This window comes from Scyliorhinus torazame, chromosome 4 (assembly GCF_047496885.1).
Source record: "Scyliorhinus torazame isolate Kashiwa2021f chromosome 4, sScyTor2.1, whole genome shotgun sequence".
Lineage (NCBI taxonomy): Eukaryota > Metazoa > Chordata > Chondrichthyes > Carcharhiniformes > Scyliorhinidae > Scyliorhinus > Scyliorhinus torazame.
This window is the reverse complement of record NC_092710.1, coordinates 314,693,941-314,710,018: the sequence shown is the minus strand read 5'-3', so window position 1 is coordinate 314,710,018 and position 16,078 is coordinate 314,693,941. Positions and strand designations below refer to the sequence as shown.

At 55.2% G+C, this 16,078-nt stretch overlaps 1 protein-coding gene across 1 annotated transcript in view; it reads right to left on the bottom strand.

The window, feature by feature from the left end:
• The window catches only part of polr1b (RNA polymerase I subunit B), a 64,741-nt gene extending 58,436 nt beyond the window's left edge, over positions 1 to 6,305 (bottom strand). Inside the window, exons 1-2 of the mRNA XM_072500113.1 lie at positions 6,066 to 6,305; positions 389 to 556 (exon numbers count right to left, since the gene is read on the bottom strand). Coding sequence (XP_072356214.1) covers positions 389 to 556; positions 6,066 to 6,254 — 357 coding nt within the window. The 5' untranslated portion in view covers positions 6,255 to 6,305. The remainder of the gene's footprint in view (positions 1 to 388; positions 557 to 6,065) is intronic.
• Positions 6,306 to 16,078: the final 9,773 nt, after the last annotated feature.

Below are 16,078 nucleotides of genomic sequence, written 5' to 3'. Positions count from 1 at the left end.
GTTTTCAGACAGCATAGCATTTATGGAGCTGGACGCGTAACCTAGTGGTCAAGAGTCTTTAATCCTACAATGGTGAAACGTGGGCTGCCACTAGGAAGATGAACAAGAACCTGCCAGAGTGTTATTAAAAGCCCAATTGGTTCAGTGATGTTCCTCTATCCACTCTGGCCTACACAGTCCAAAATCGCCTAGTCAATTTTTTAATGCCTTCAGGGAAAATGGAGTTGCCAGCATCACAAGAACCTTTTCTTAAGCTGGCCTGAAAGCAGGAAGATCAGATAGTTGACTTAACTCTGGGTGCAAATCCAGTTATATGTCAACTTGCATCACTGTGGGACCATCTCAAGCAGACCCATAGATAGAATTTTCAGATCATTGTTTTACTTACAGTTAACTTGCCCTTGTAAGTACTTCGCCGTCCTCTACACTCGGCTGGGTAGATTCTCAGGTCACTGCAGATGCTGCCTTTTGGCACCATGGGGGGACTGATGAAAGCATCCACAAACGACAGGCTGATCCGCTCATTTCTATAATTGAACTCCAGTGGAGGAATAGCCTATAGTGAACATATTTAAAACAAATAAGGCATTGAGGTTACGGTGTACTATCACATAGAGCAGGTATTGTCAAACTCGGGGGGGGGGGGTCTGGAGGGTCGCGGAGCCGTCCATCGCGGCGCTCCCGATCGCGCAAATCCACGCGCAACAGCCGACTTTTAATAATGCCGGCTGCGAGCGGCCTTCAAAATGGGCAGGAACAGATAAAAATAATTTGGCCGCATTGCGCATGCGTGCCCGATCAGCGGTGCGCACACGCAAAACTATGCGCATGATCACCGATGATCGGGCACGCATGCGCAGTGCAGCCCCATTTGTTTTTATATGGTCGCAGCCTTTTTTTTTCAAGTTCGGGGGGCCAAAGCGACCCAAAACCATTTCCTCCATTTTTATCAGCAACAAACAAGGTAAGAGAAAATGGTGGGTCGCGCAGGTGGGCCGGCGTGGGTCGCGAAGGTTGGCCAGTTGGTAAAAATGGGTCCCCGGAAAAAAGGTTTGAAAAACACTGACATAGAATGCCATTTTAGAAACAAAAACAGAAAATACCGGACAACCTCAGCAGATCTGACAATATCGATGGAGAGAGAAGGGAGCTAACGTTTCAAATCTGGGCTAAGAAGGGCGCTGATAGTGGCACATTAAGAGATTAGAATGTGGTAATGGCAGAACAAAGATAAGCAGTGCGTCAAAGGACAACGAGGAACAGATGGCCCAAGCGGACCACAGTGGGTGGTAAACCACGGGAACAAAGACATGTCAGCTGCACCGTTTTGGAAAGTGGTAGAACAGATGCGAAGGAGGAGAAGGAACTGGGAGAATGGGACGGATTCCCATGGAACAAGGATGTGGGGTGCTAAGAGCAATAATCGAGGTAGCTGTGGGAGTTGGTGGGTTGTAATGGTCTCTTAATGTGCCACTATCAGCACACTTCTTAGCCCTGATCACGCCATTTACATTCCCTTTGTCTTTCTGTCCACAACATCTCTGTCACTCTCCACCCAACGCTGGCCCTCTACCCAGCCCCACTGCTCCATGCTCTAGACCTGCTGAGATTGTCCAGTATTTTCTGTTTTTGAATCACATTCCAGCATCCGCCGTAATTTGCTTTTATTGCCATTTTAGAAGGTAGTTCTTGACAGCTAGCTCCGCGGAAGCGGCATTAACTTGAATTTATATAGCGTCTTTAACAAAGACATCCTAAGGTGTTCCGCAGAAGCATTATCAAACAAAAATTAACACTGATCCAATAGAGAGATATTAAGACAGATGGCCAAAGGCTTGGGCAAAGAGGTTTTGAGCATCATTTTAAACGAGCAAAAAGGGTGCGAGGCAGAGAGATCTAGGGTGGAATCTCCAGAGCTTAAGGCCTAGGCAACTGAAGGTATAGCAGCCAATGGTGGAGTGATTAAAATCAGGGATGGACAAGAATTATTCTAGTCAATGTCCCTGCCCAGCACCAAGCTCCTGCCTCGATCCTTCCTTCAAAAGGCATCATGACAAATACATAGATAGGAACGGTATGGAGAGATATGGCACGAGGAAGTGCTGAGGATTTTGGTCATGGGTGGTATCATGACCAGTGCAGGCTTGGGAGGGCCGAAGGGCCTGTTCTTGAGCTGTATTATTCTTTGGTCATGTCCCTGCCTGGCCTATGCACCTGCCCTGAATCCAGGTTCCTGCCCGGAATCCAGGCCCCTGCCTGGCACCAAGCACCGAATCCACGCTCCATGTCCCAGCCCCAGACCCTCCTGCCCAGGCTCCTATCGGCCCCAGGTTCCTGCCTCGAATCCAGGCTCCTGCCCCAGCCTCAAGCCGCTGCCACGGCTCCAGGCCCCTGCCACGGCTCAAGTCCCTGCCCCAACCCCTGAATCCAGGCTCCTAATAAAAATCTAATAATAATCTTTGTCATACGTAGGCTTACATTAACGCTGCAATGAAGTTACTGTGAAAATACCCTAGTCGCCACACTCCGGGTACACAGAGAAAGAAATCAGAATGTCAAAATTACCTAACATTGGATTGGATTGGATTTGTTTATTGTCACGTGTACCGAGGTACAGTGAAAAGTATTTTTCTGCGAGCAGCTCAACAGATCATTAAGTACATGGGAAGAAAAGGGAATAAAAGAAAATACATAATAGGGCAACACAAGGTATACAATGTAACTACATAAGCACCGGCATCGGACGAAGCATACAGGGTGTAGTATTAATGAGGTCAGTCCATAAGAGGGTCATTTAGGAGTCTGGTAACAACGGGGAAGAAGCTGTTTTTCAGACTGTTCGTGCGTGTTCTCAGACTTCTGTATCTCCTATCCGATGGAAAAAGTTGGAAGAGTGAGTAAGCTGGGTGGGCGGGGTCTTTGATTATGCTGCCCGCTTTCCCCAGGCAGCGGGAGATGTAGATGGAGTCAATGGATGGGAGGCAGGTTTGTGAGATGGACTGGGCGGTGTTCACAACTCTCTGGAGTTTCTTGCGGTCTTGGGCCGAACAGTTGCCATACCAGTTTATGATGCAGCCAGATAGGATGCTTTCTATGGTGCATCTGTAAAAGTTGGTGAGAGTTAATGTGGACATGCTGAATTTCCTTAATTGCCTGAGGAAGTATAGGCGCTGTTGTGCTTTCTTGGTGGTAGCGTCGACGTGGGTGGACCAGGACAGATTTTTGGAGATGTGCACCCAGGAATTTGAAACTGCTAACCATCTCCACCTCGGCCCCGTTGATGCTGACAGGGTTGTGCACAGTATTTTGTTTCCTGAAGTCAATGACCAGCTCTTTAGTTTTGCTGGCATTGAGGGAGAGATTGTTGTCGCTACACCACTCCATTAGGTTCTCGATCTCCCTCCTGTATTCTGACTCGTAGTTATTCGAGATCCGGCCCATTATGGTCGTATCGTCAGCAAACTTGTAGATGAGTTGGAACCAAATTTTGCCGCTCAGTCGTGTGTATAGGGAGTAGAGTAGGGGGCTAAGTACGCAGCCTTGCAAGGCCCCAGTATGGAAGACTATTGTGGAGGAGGTGTTGTTGTTCATTCTTACTGATTGTGGTCTGTTGGTCAGAAAATCGAGGATCCAGTTGCAGAGTGGGGAGCCAAGTCCTAGGTTTTGCAGCTTTGATATGAGCTTGGCTGGGATTATGGTGTTGAAGGCAGCGCTGTAGTCAATAAATAGGAATCTCATGTAGGAGTACTTGTTGTCGAGATGCTCTAGGGATGAGTGTAGGGCCAGGGAAATGGCGTCTGCTGTGGACCGGTTGCGACGGTATGCGAATTGCAGTGGATCAAGGCGTCCTGGGAGTATAGAGGTGATGCGCTTCATGATCAACCTCTCACAGCACTTCATTACGACTGAAGTCAGGGCCACCGGACGGTAGTTATTGAGGCACGTTGCCTGGTTCTTCTTTGGCACCGGTATGATGGTGGTCTTCTTGAAGCAGATGGGGACCTTGGAGTGGAGTAGGGACAAAGATGGCCACGAACACCTCTGCCAGCTGGTCCGCGCTCTGAGTGCACGACCAGCGATCCCATCCGGGCCCGTCGTCTTCCGAGGATTTACTTTCAGGAAGGCCGATCTGACTTTGGAAGCTGGGACGGTGGGTATGGATGAGTTATGGGCTGCTGGGGCACTCGACAGCGGATTGTTGGTTACCTGCTCGAACCGAGCATAGAATGCATTGAGTTCATCGGGGAGGGTTGCGCTGCTGCTGGAGGTACTGCTCGGCTTTGCTTTGTAGCCCGTTATGTCGTTTCGTCCTTGCCACAATCGCCGAGAGTCTGTCTGTGACTCTAGCTTGGTTTGATATTCTCTCTTGGCATCTCGGAAGGCTTTGCAGAGGTCGTACCTGGATTTAACTCCAGCCAAGGGGCTAGTTTAGCTCACTGGGCTAAATCGCTGGCTTTTAAAGCAGACCTAGGCAGGCCAGCAGCACGGTTCAATTCCCGTACCAGCCTCCCCAAACAGGCACCGGAATGTGGCGACTAGGGGCTTTTCACAGTAACTTCATTGAAGCCTACTCGTGACAATAAGCGATTTTCATTCATTTCTTGTGTCGGTCAGGGTCGTCTGTCTTGAACGCCTCAGATAACTTCTTCCATCGGGCAGGAGATACAGAAGTCTGAGAACACGCACGAACTGACTCAAAAACAGCTTCTTCCCCACTGTCACCAGACTCCTAAATGACCCTCTTATGGACTGACCTCATTAACACCCTGTATGCTTCATCCGATGCCAGTGCTTCTGTAGTTACATTGTATATGTTGGTGTTGCCCTATTATGTATTTTCTTTTATTCCCTTTTCTTCCCATGTACTTAATGATCTGTTGAGCTGCTTGCAGAAAAATACTTTTCACTGTACCTCGGTACACGTGACAATAAACAAATCCAATCGGGAGTCAATCTCGCGATTGAGCCATGGTTTCTGGTTGAGGAACATACGTACTGCTTTCTTTGGTACGCAGTCATCCACACATTTGCTGATGAAATCTATGACGGTGGTGACATACTCATTTAAGTTGGTCGCTGAGTTCTTAAATATGGACCAGTCCACTGTCTCTAAGCAGTTACGCAAGAGCTCTTCTGTTTCCTCGGACCAGCACTGCACAACCTTCTTAGATGGGTTCTCCCGCTTGAGTTTCTGCTTGTATGCCGGGAGAAGGAGCACCGTCTTATGGTCTGATTTCCCAAAGTGCGTTCGGGGGATGGAACGATAGAATTTGCAGAGTATTGTCGCCCCGAGTGGGACAGGAGATGTGCTGGTGGAATTTTGGCAGTACTCGCTCCTGCCCCGTAACAGCACGTCTTTTGGGATTTGTGGGAGACAACCGGAGCACCCGGAGGAAACACACACAGACACGGGTAGAACGTGTAGACTCCACAGTGACCCAAGCCGGGAACCTTGGACCCTGGCGCTGTGAAGCAACAGTGCTAACCAACGGACTGCCCCGAATTCAGGTTTCTGCCCCCTGCCCCAGCTCCAGTCCCGAATCTCGGCCCCAGCCCCCTGCCCAGAGTCCAGGCTCCTGCCCCAGCTCCAGTTCCGAATCTAGGCACCACCCCCCTGCCCAGAATCCAGACTCCTGCCCCCTGCCCCGAATCAAGGCTACTGCCCTGAATCCAGGCTCTTGTCCCCTGCCCAGAATCCAGGCTCCTGCTCCCTGTCTAGAATCTAGGCTCCTGTCCCCTGCCCCAAATCCAGGCTACTGCCCAGAATCCAGGCTCTTGTCCCCTGCCCAGAATCCAGGCTCCTGTCCCCTGCCCCGAATCAAGGCTACTGCCCAGAATCCAGGCTCCTGCCCCCTGCCCCAAAACCGGACTCCTGCCTCCAAACCAGGCTCCTGCCCCTGCCCCGAATCCAAGCTCATGTCCCCTGCCCCGTATCCATGCTCCTGCCCTCTATCCAGGCTCCTGCCTTACATCCAGCCTCCTGCACCTCCTCCAGCCCCTGTCCCAGCTCTAGGCTCCGGCTCCAGCCCCAGCCCCTGGTGCACGTGCTCCGGGCCCGCACTCACCTGCACGGCTCGCGCCAGCCCCTCGCTCACCGCCTGGTCGAACGAGTCCACATGAGCTCTGACCAGCTCCTGCAGGGCCTGATGCTGCTTCGGCCCCACTCGCTGGGTCCTCAGCGCCGGATCGGTCAGGTTCTTCAGGCTCGGCTGAAGCCGTTCCTCACCGCACAAACTCCCCCATTTGCCGGCCATGTCCAACACGGCCTGAGGAACCGGAGAGGAACCGCTGCACAGCGACAATAGTTCCGCTTCAGGCTGGCTCAGTGTAACAGAGTGTGCAAACCAGCGAGGGCAATGCATCAACTTGAAGCTTATTCAGATTCTGGGTTTTCATATATATTCCAAAAATTACCATGATAAAATGTTTGTGTATAGAAATATACAAGATTATTTGGAAGAAAATCGGCCGAATAATTTACATTTTGAATAGTTAGGTTAGAAAATATGCAACTTGTTCTGTTCATCACTTTTAAATAAGCAGATTCATATCTGTAAAACAGGTTTATGACCTGTTCCATTCCTTTTGATGGTATTAAAAAATTCAGATCGCCATAAACGGTAGCACAGTGGTTTACACTGTTGCTTCACAGTGCCAGGGCCCCAGGTTCGATTCCCGGTTTGCTCACTGTGCGGATTCGGCACGTTCTCCCCATGTCTGCATGGGTTTCCTCCAGGTGCCGGACTCCGGTTTCCTCCCAAAAATCCCGAAAAACATGCTGTTAGGTGAATTGGACATTCTGAATTCTCCCTCCGTGTACCCGAACAGGTGCCGGAATGTGGTGACTAGGGGCTTTTCACAGTAACTAAATTATGGTGTTAATGTAAGCCTACTTGTGACACTAATAATGATTATTATTATATGGGCGGCACGGTTAGGATTATTATTATGATTATTAATTCGAATTCATCTCTAATGCATCTCAATCTGCGAAGATCTCTCAGTCAGTGACTTTCACTCGTTGGTTTTCTGGCAATGTTAGTAACATTTGTATAAATTTCACAGTACAGACAAATTGTATTACTACGATTCAATTATATAATGCAACAAATCCTCATTTCTTCTATTATCATGGTGCATCTGACAGCTCCCTCTCCCATTTGGAAAACTGTTCATTTTTGACCATCATGTTACTAAGATTATTTACACACATTAGAAATGACACATAAAAGAGCAACAAGACTGTCTACCAGCCTAAAAGGGTTAAGCTATGAAGCTACATTAGACAAGTTTAAACTTTATATTTTAAAAGAAGGCAGCTAAGAGCAATTATCATCAAATGTGGAAAACACATTAAATTATGCCAAGTGGGTACAAAGACATAAGCGGGTTCTATTCCCATACCATTTTACCCAAAAGGCGCCAGAATGTGGTGACTAGGGGCTTTTCACAGTATTTTCATACTTGACAATAAAAATTTATTATAATTAAATCGGGGTTACTTTAGTACAGGTTTCAGGGAAAACCTTCTTACTCAATGGAAAAATTGTAAATAATCTATCAAAGTAAAAGAGACAAAACATTGGTGTTATTTAAAACACAATTAAATATCATGTTGGGAAATTTACACTAGAAGTGCAGACAAAATGACTGTTTCCTATTTTATTGTAAAAGTCATAAAGTTTAAGATATAAACAGATTGTACACTATCACCTGATCCCACATTACAGCAAAATATTTGCTTTATGCCCTCACCAGAGGTCCACTCACCATTGAGTCTCTGTCAATTAGAACCACAAACTCTGGCCATCAAAAAAGCCTGAGGGCCGACGTAGTCTTTCTTCAAGAAACCAACTTAAGACAGAGGGACCAACTGAGGGTAAGGAAAGGCTGGGTGAGATAGGCATACCAATCATGCTTCGACCCAAGGGCGAGGGGGGTTGCCATACTGTTATAACCTGCCTGCGTACCACTGGCTGGGGACTAATAGCAATCCCACAATCCTTAGGGAGTATGAAGTTCCCCAATGAGGGGACGGAGAAATAATGTGCAGGTCCCTGCATAAATGACATTGGCCAGTGTGGGCCCAGCTAGGGAGTGGAGTGAGCAGCTCGGGAGTGGAGTGAGCAGCAAGGGAGTAACTGTGAGTGTGTCATCGTCGTTCTATTCTACAACTCATGCTGGATTCATCATGGCCCTCACAAAACATACTATTTAACATAAGGATAGCCTTCACAGCGCCGAACGTGGTGATGACCCGAAAGAGAATGGCCTAGCACGACAAAACCTTCTATTCTACTACTGAGGGTGCTGGGGTGGCTGGGAGAGCCATAGGCGGAATGGGTATAGATGGAGGAGACCTCCTGTATTGGAATGTCGCTGCTGGGAACTGACCACTGGCACCACACCACTCCCATTCCCATTCCCCCAGCCAAGTATCTGGTGAGCCCTGTGGTGGTAGCTATATTAAGCACCTGGAGCCAGCTCAGACACCACTTAAAACTCAGAGACATGTCTGTTGCAGCCCCCATCTGCAGAAACAATAGGTTCATCCCCACAAAAATAGACCCCACTTACAAAACCTGGAGAAAGAGCGAAGGGGTGCTGACAGGAAGGAACCTTTACAGAGATGGTAGAGTAGCAGCCCCAGGGAGCTATCAGAGAAGCTCCAGCTCCTCAATTAAAAATGAGCTGCAGTACCTGCAACTACAAGGCTCCTCCGCAAGGAGGCCGCAACGTATACCCAGCTACCCAGAGACGTCTTACTGGACAGACTGTTAGCGGAGGACGAATTAGGTGACGATAAATGCGCAGACATATATGGACAGCTGTTAGAGAAGGTAAGGACCCCACTAGAGGAGAGAAGAGATAGGCTTCTCGACAATAAAAATTTATTATAATTAAATCGGGGTTACTTTAGTACAGGTTTCAGGGAAAACCTTCTTACTCAATGCAAAAAACGGCGCAAATCCCACTTGCGTCACGTCATAAAAATGGGCCGATAGTCTGCGGCCCGAAATGGGCTAGCAGCGACGTAACGGGATTCGCGCTTGCGCAGTGGTTCACGCCGTGCAGCGTCATACGCGCTGCACGGCGTGACGGCTCATAAGGCCGCGCAGCTCCCCCCCACCCGACCGGAACAGCCGACCGCAACACCCGACTTGATGGCTGGCCGTCGCTCAGCCCCGAGGTTCGAGTCACGCGATGTGGAGGCGTTCCTGGACGCGGTGGAGCAGAGGAGGGACGCCATGTATCCCGGGCACGGCCGCAGAGTTGCCCCACGCCACAGCCGGCGTCTGTGGAGGGAGGTGGCAGAGGCCGTCACTGCTGTGGCCCTAACACCACGGACAGGCACCCAGTGCCACAAGAAGGTGAACGACCTCGTCAGAGCAGGCAGGGTGAGCCTCCCCCATATCCCCCCTCCCCATATCCCCCATATCCCCCCTCCCCCATATCCCCCCTCCCCCCATCTCCCCCCTCCCCCATCCCCCATATCCCCCCTCCCCCATATCCCCCCCTCCCCCATATCCCCCCTCCCCCATATCCCCCCCTCCCCCATATCCCCCCCTCCCCCATATCCCCCCCACCCCCATATCCCCCATCCCCCATATCCCCCCCTCCCCCATATCCACCCTCCCCCATATCCCCCATATCCCCCCTCCCCCATATCCCCCCTCCCCCATATCCCCCCTCCCCCATATCCCCCCTCCCCCATATCCCCCCTCATCCCCCCTCCCCCATATCCCCCCTCCCCAATATACCCCCTCCCCCATATCCCCCCTCCCCATATCCACCCTCCCCCATATCCCCCATATCCCCCCTCCCCCATATCCCCCTCCCCCATATCCCCCCTCCCCCATATCCCCCCTCCCCCATATCCCCCCTCATCCCCCCTCCCCCATATCCCCCCTCCCCCATATCCCCCCTCCCCCATATACCCCCTCCCCCATATACCCCCTCCCCCATATCCCCCCTCCCCATATCCACCCTCCCCATATCCACCCTCCCCCATATCCCCCCTCCTCCATATCCCCCCTCCCCCATATCCCCCCTCCCCCATATCCCCCCCTCCCCCATATCCCCCCCTCCCCCATATCCCCCCCTCCCCCATATCCCCCCTCCCCATATCCCCCTCCCCCATACCCCCCTCCCCCATATCCCCCTCCCCATATCCCCCCTCCCCCATATCCCCCCTCCCCCATATCCCCCCCTCCCCCATATCCCCCATATCCCCCCTCCCCCATATCCCCCCTCCCCCATATCCCCAAGTGAATCCAGCCCTAACCTTAACCTCTGCAATGCACGCGCAACCGATGGCGTGCATTCATATACCTGCCTAACACTGTTGCCTTTTACCCCTGCCACCACCCCCCCCCCCCCCCCCCCCACTGGAGAAGCGCGCACACAACAATAGGGAGCATGTGAGGACTGGAGGAGGGCCCGCTGATGAGAGGCCACTGACCGTACACGAGGAAAGGGCCCTGGAACTGGCTGGCGGACCCGAGGACCGGGAGGTTGCTGATGCAGTGGTCGGGGCCCCACGAGCAAGTGAGCCACCAACAGCCCGTCCCCATATCCCCCCTCCCCTATATCCCCCTCCCCCGTATCACCTGATCACTGCCTGATGTCTAACCATGCATGCTTCATTGTGTATCGCAGGACCAAACGTCCAGGCACCCATCCCCGCAGATGCAGACCGCCCGCAGGATGCCCCTCGGAGACCACAGGAGACGGAGAGACCCGCACCCTCCAGCATGCGACGCCCGCAGGATGCCCCTCGGAGACCACAGGAGACGGAGAGACCCGCACCCTCCAGCATGCGACGCCCGCAGGATGCCCCTCGGAGACCACGGGAGACGGAGAGACCCGCACCCTCCAGCATGCGACGCCCGCAGGATGCCCCTCGGAGACCACGGGAGACGGAGAGACCCGGACCCTCCAGCATGCGACGCCCGCAGGATGCCCCTCGCACACCACGGGAGACGGAGAGACCCGGACCCTCCAGCATGCGACGCCCGCAGGATGCCCCTCGCACACCACGGGAGACGGAGAGACCTGGAGCAACAGGGAGACGACACCCCCATCACGTGCGGGAGCGACCACCCAGCGATGAGGGGGGCAGCCACAGGCCCCAGTCACATCCGAGCCAGGACACCCCTACCCGGGACACCACTACCCAGGACACCCCTACCCGGGACAGCACTACCCGGGACAGCACTACCCGGGACAGCACTACCCGGGACAGCACTACCCGGGACAGCACTACCCGGGACAGCACTACCCAGGACACCCCTACCCAGGAAGACGAAATACCGGACAGTGACTCAGAGTGGATGGGTGGAGACGAACCCCCACCCCAAAGTGCCATGGACTCAGAGTGGGACAAGAGCACGACACAACGCCACTGCTGTCACCAACACCCTCCACCATCGCAGAAACACTCACCACGGTTGGGCACTTTAGTGATGAGGCGTCTGGTACACTCACTGGTGCGCACAACACAGCCGTCCCGGTACAGCAGGTGGAGGTAAGAGCAGCAGAGGGACCGGGCGGTCGGAGGGCAGCCCAGGCCAAGCGAACATCTGCCGCCCAGATGGATCCCGGGTTCCTGCAGTTACCACACCCACACATAGATCCGATGCAACCACCGACACGGAGACGAGCGAATAGGGTGACGGGTGGCTTGCGGCGGCTGCGGTCGCAGGTGGAGGAGTCCACCTGCGTCCAGGAGCTGGGAGTGGTCCCGGTCATGCGTGCCACCCAGGCTGACACCGCACGGGTGGCGTCCGCGGTGGAGGCAATGGGTGCGACGGTGTCAGACATGGGGAACGGTTTGCGAGGCCTGGGGCCTTCCGTGCAGGCGGCGTCTGTGGCCCAGGAAATGGCTGCCCTCTCACAGGAGGCCATGAGCCAGTGCCAGCGCCAGATGGCAGAGGCGCTCAACGCCATAGCCCAGTCTCAGCAGGCCATGGCCCAGTCTCAGCAGGCCATGGCCCAGTCTCAGCAGGCCATAGCCCAGTCTCTGCAGGCCATGGCCCAGTCTCTGCAGGCCATGGCCCAGTCTCAGCAGGCCATCGCTGAGGGCATCGGCGCCAGTGGCCATGTGCGAGCTGGCGTCGCACTGTCGCAGACAGGGTTCGACAACCCCCTGGGCTCCATGGCTGCAAACCTGCAGACCCCTGTCGATACCAGCACGGGCCTCCAGGACTGGCAGCGCCAGATGTCGGGGGCGCGTCGGATGGCCAGTCCGTTCGCATCCCCCACCCATGTAGAGGCCTGGGGGCCATCGGGCACCCCGAGGGAGGAGGAGGTGGTGTGGTCCGTCCCGGCTCCCTCTGTAGGGGAGGTCCCGGTACACCGCGACACCTCGGACTCCCCCCCTTCCGTCCCAGGTGCATCGGGTGGGCAACGGGCAGGACAGGCTGGCAGCTCGCCATCCCAGTCGCCCGGGCCGCAGCCTGTCCCATCTAGGCCAGGACGCCCCAGGAAACGGCCGCCAAAGGGATCCAGTGTCAGAGGGCAGGAATCACAGGAGTCCACCTCCAGTTCTGCTGTACCGTCTGGGGAACCACGTAGACGTAGTCAAAGGGCCCGTAAGGCCAAACAATTAGACACTGAGTAAGTTGGCACGGGTGCAGGGCACAGATGAGTTTTAGGGGCTAGGGCACGTGCATGAACTCCTTTGGTTATTAAAGTCAATGTTACACCTACCAAAGCTGCCTTTGTGCTCTGTCCAAAGTGTGCGGGCGTGTCATGTACGTTGAGCGCAAGTGTGTGTGTGACGGGTGGTCTTACCTCAGCCCCAGGTGAGTCTGCCCCCTTCCCCCTGGGCCGCCATCAACATCCCCCGGGCAGAGGACGGGACCGTGCGCTGCAGTGTCACAGCCGCATGCAGGGATGGTCCGGGTGGATGGTGGTACTGTGGCCATGGGTCAGACATAGTCCAACGATGTAGAGCCAGGAGCTCATCGGTTGTCATCATCCTCCATGGCCTGCGATAGACACGCGTCCACCCGCAACTGGGTGAGCCCGGCCGTTGTGCCGCCGGTGGATCGGCAATTGGGGGTGGGGGGGTGGTGTGCATGCGGGTGGGGTGTGTGGGGTTGGGGAGGGGGGTGAGGGTGCTGGGTGGGTGGATGGGTGGGGGGTGTGGGTGGTCGGCTGTTGTCATGGTGTGCGGTCTGTGGCCATACTACCCGATTCCCACGCCCATCTAGTCAGTGAAGCGGGCGTCTATCAGTCTGTCCCGTGCCCGCTGGGCCAGCCGGTAACGGTGGACAGCCACCCGCCTGTGTCTACCCCGTCTGCCCTGACCATTGCCCCCATCCCCCTCATCTGGGGAGGACTGGGCCTCTTCCTGCTGCTCCTCCACTCCGCCCTCCTCTGCCTGCGGCACATCGCCCCTCTGCTGGGCTATGTTGTGCAGGACGCAGCACACCACAATGATGCGGCCGACCCTATCTGACCGATACTGGAGGGCGCCCCCAGAGAGGTCCAGGCACCTGAAACGCATCTTCAGCACGCCAAAGCACCTCTCGATCACTCCCCTTGTCGCTACATGGGCATCATTGTAGCGGTTCTCCGCCTCATTGCGTGGCCTCCGTATAGGCGTCATCAGCCACGATCGCAATGGGTAGCCCCTGTCGCCCAGCAACCAGCCCCTCAGCCGGGGATGGCGTCCCTCGTACATGCCGGGGATGGATGACCGCGACAACACGAATGAGTCGTGTACACTGCCTGGGTGATGGGCGCAGACGTGCAGGATCATCATGCGGTGGTCGCAGACCACCTGTACGTTCATTGAATAGGTCCCCTTCCTATTAGTGAACACGGCCCTGTTCTCTGCAGGTGGCCGCACGGCGACGTGCATCCCATCGATCGCGCCCTGGACCATGGGCAACCCGGCAACGGCAGAGAAGCCCACGGCCCGGGCATCTTGGCTGGCCCGGTCCACGGGGAAGCGGATGTAGCGGTGCGCCATGGCATAAAGGGCATCTGTCACTGCCCGGATGCACCGATGTCTGCGATATGCCGGACAGGTCCCCACTCGGTGCCTGGAATCACCCCGTTGCATAAAAGTTCAGGGCCACCGTAACCTTGACGGACACGGGGAGAGGGTGTCCCCCGCCAGTGCCACGCGGTGACAGGTGTGCCAGCAGGTGGCAGATGTGTGCCACGGTTTCCCGGCTCATCCGGAGTCTCCTCCTGCATTCCCGGTCCGTGAGGTCCTGGTATGACTGCCGGGGCCGGTACACACGGGGCGCCCTCGGGTGCCTCCGTTGCCGTGGGGCCGCGACGTCCTCCTCCCCCTCCTCGTCCTGTCGGTCAGGTGTCCCTCCAGCCTGGGCGGCTGCCGCCTGCCCCTCTGCGGCAGCCTGCGCCGCCTCTCTGGCACGCTCCTCCTCCTCCTCCTCCTCATCCAGGGCAACATAGACATGAGCGGCTGCCACCACGGCTGGATGGTCTGAAAACATGACGGCCTGGTGGGGGGGAGGGGAACGACGACATGTCATCATTGCCCATATCCCCTCCTCCCCCCAGCCAGGTGGCATGGACCGCATGGGTCCAACTGTTGGAGGCTGGCACCTGGCCAGGTGGACCAACTCATTTGCCCTCCCATCACCCACCCCGGCACGGACGCCCTCCCCAACCTCCACCCCAGCACGGACCCCCCCCCAACCTCCACCCCGGCACGGACCCCCTCCCCAACCTCCACCCCGGCACGGACCCCCCCCCCCCCCCCCAACCTCCACCCCGGCACGGACCCCCCCCCCCCAACCTCCACCCCGGCACGGACCCCCTCCCCAACCTCCACCCCGGCATGGAACCCCCCCCAACCTCCACCCCGGCACGGAACCCCAACCTCCACCCCGGCACGGACCCCCCCCCCAACCTCCACCCCGGCACGGACCCCCCCCAACCCCCAACCTCCACCCCGGCACGGACCCCCTCCCCAACCTCCACCCCGGCACGGACCCCCCCCCAACCTCCAACCCGGCACGGACCCCCTCCCCTCCCCTCCCCAACCTCCACCCCAGCACGGACCCCCCCCCCCCCAACCTCCACCCCGGCACGGACCCCCCCCCCCCCCCAACCTCCACCCCAGCACGGACCCCCTCCCGGCACTCCCCCGGAGCCCAGCCTACTCTAACCACCCCCCCCCCCCCCCCGCCGCGCACACACACACAAGCCGAGACACACCTCTCCTCACGCAATCAGTCTGCGGCCACGCCATTTCCTGCCCAGAGCCAACCCCCCAGGCCGTCACTCACCTCCTCGCTGGTCGGCGTGAGCCTGGCGCACCGGGTCACGCCGATGAAAAGGAGGTTTGATTGACGTCGACGTGAACGGTCATCACGTCGACGGGACTTCGGCCCATCCGGAAGGGAGAATATCGGCAGGCCGAAAATCGGCTGCCTTGCGCAGACCCGTGACATTCTCCGCGGTAGCGGCGCCATTAACGCCCCGCCGACTTTTCTCCCTTCGGAGACTTCGGCGGGGGCGGGGGCGGGATTCACGGTGGCCAACGGCCATTCTCCGACCCGGCGGGGGGGTCGGAGAATGACGCCAATGCTGTTAGGTATTTTCGACATTGTAAATTCTCCCTCCGTGTACACGAACAGGCATCAGAACGTGGCAACTCTGGATTTTTCACATTGCAGTCTTAATATAAGCCTACTTGTGACAATAAAGATTATATTATTAATTGTCTAATTTTGTTTCTCTATTTCATTTTAATGTTGTAACATTTGTCACCTCGTAACCCACAATAAAATCGAGCTCAAGGTTATGAAAGTACACAAGGCCAGGGTGACTAAGCTCTCAAGAGGTTACTTTCCAAGCATAATTAAAAATCGACACAGTAGAGATTCGGAAATGAAAACAAGATGATTGGTAATTCTGTTTATTCCTCATGATATTGTTTTGAAGTTAGATACCAAGAAACATGCACTAATAGCAACATGTTATCACAATAATCTGTCTATGATGAGTGTGACATAGGATAACACTTTACAGTGCATTTCATAGAGAATATTCTCGGGGAAAGATCTCAATTGGAACAGCACTCCAGAACTAC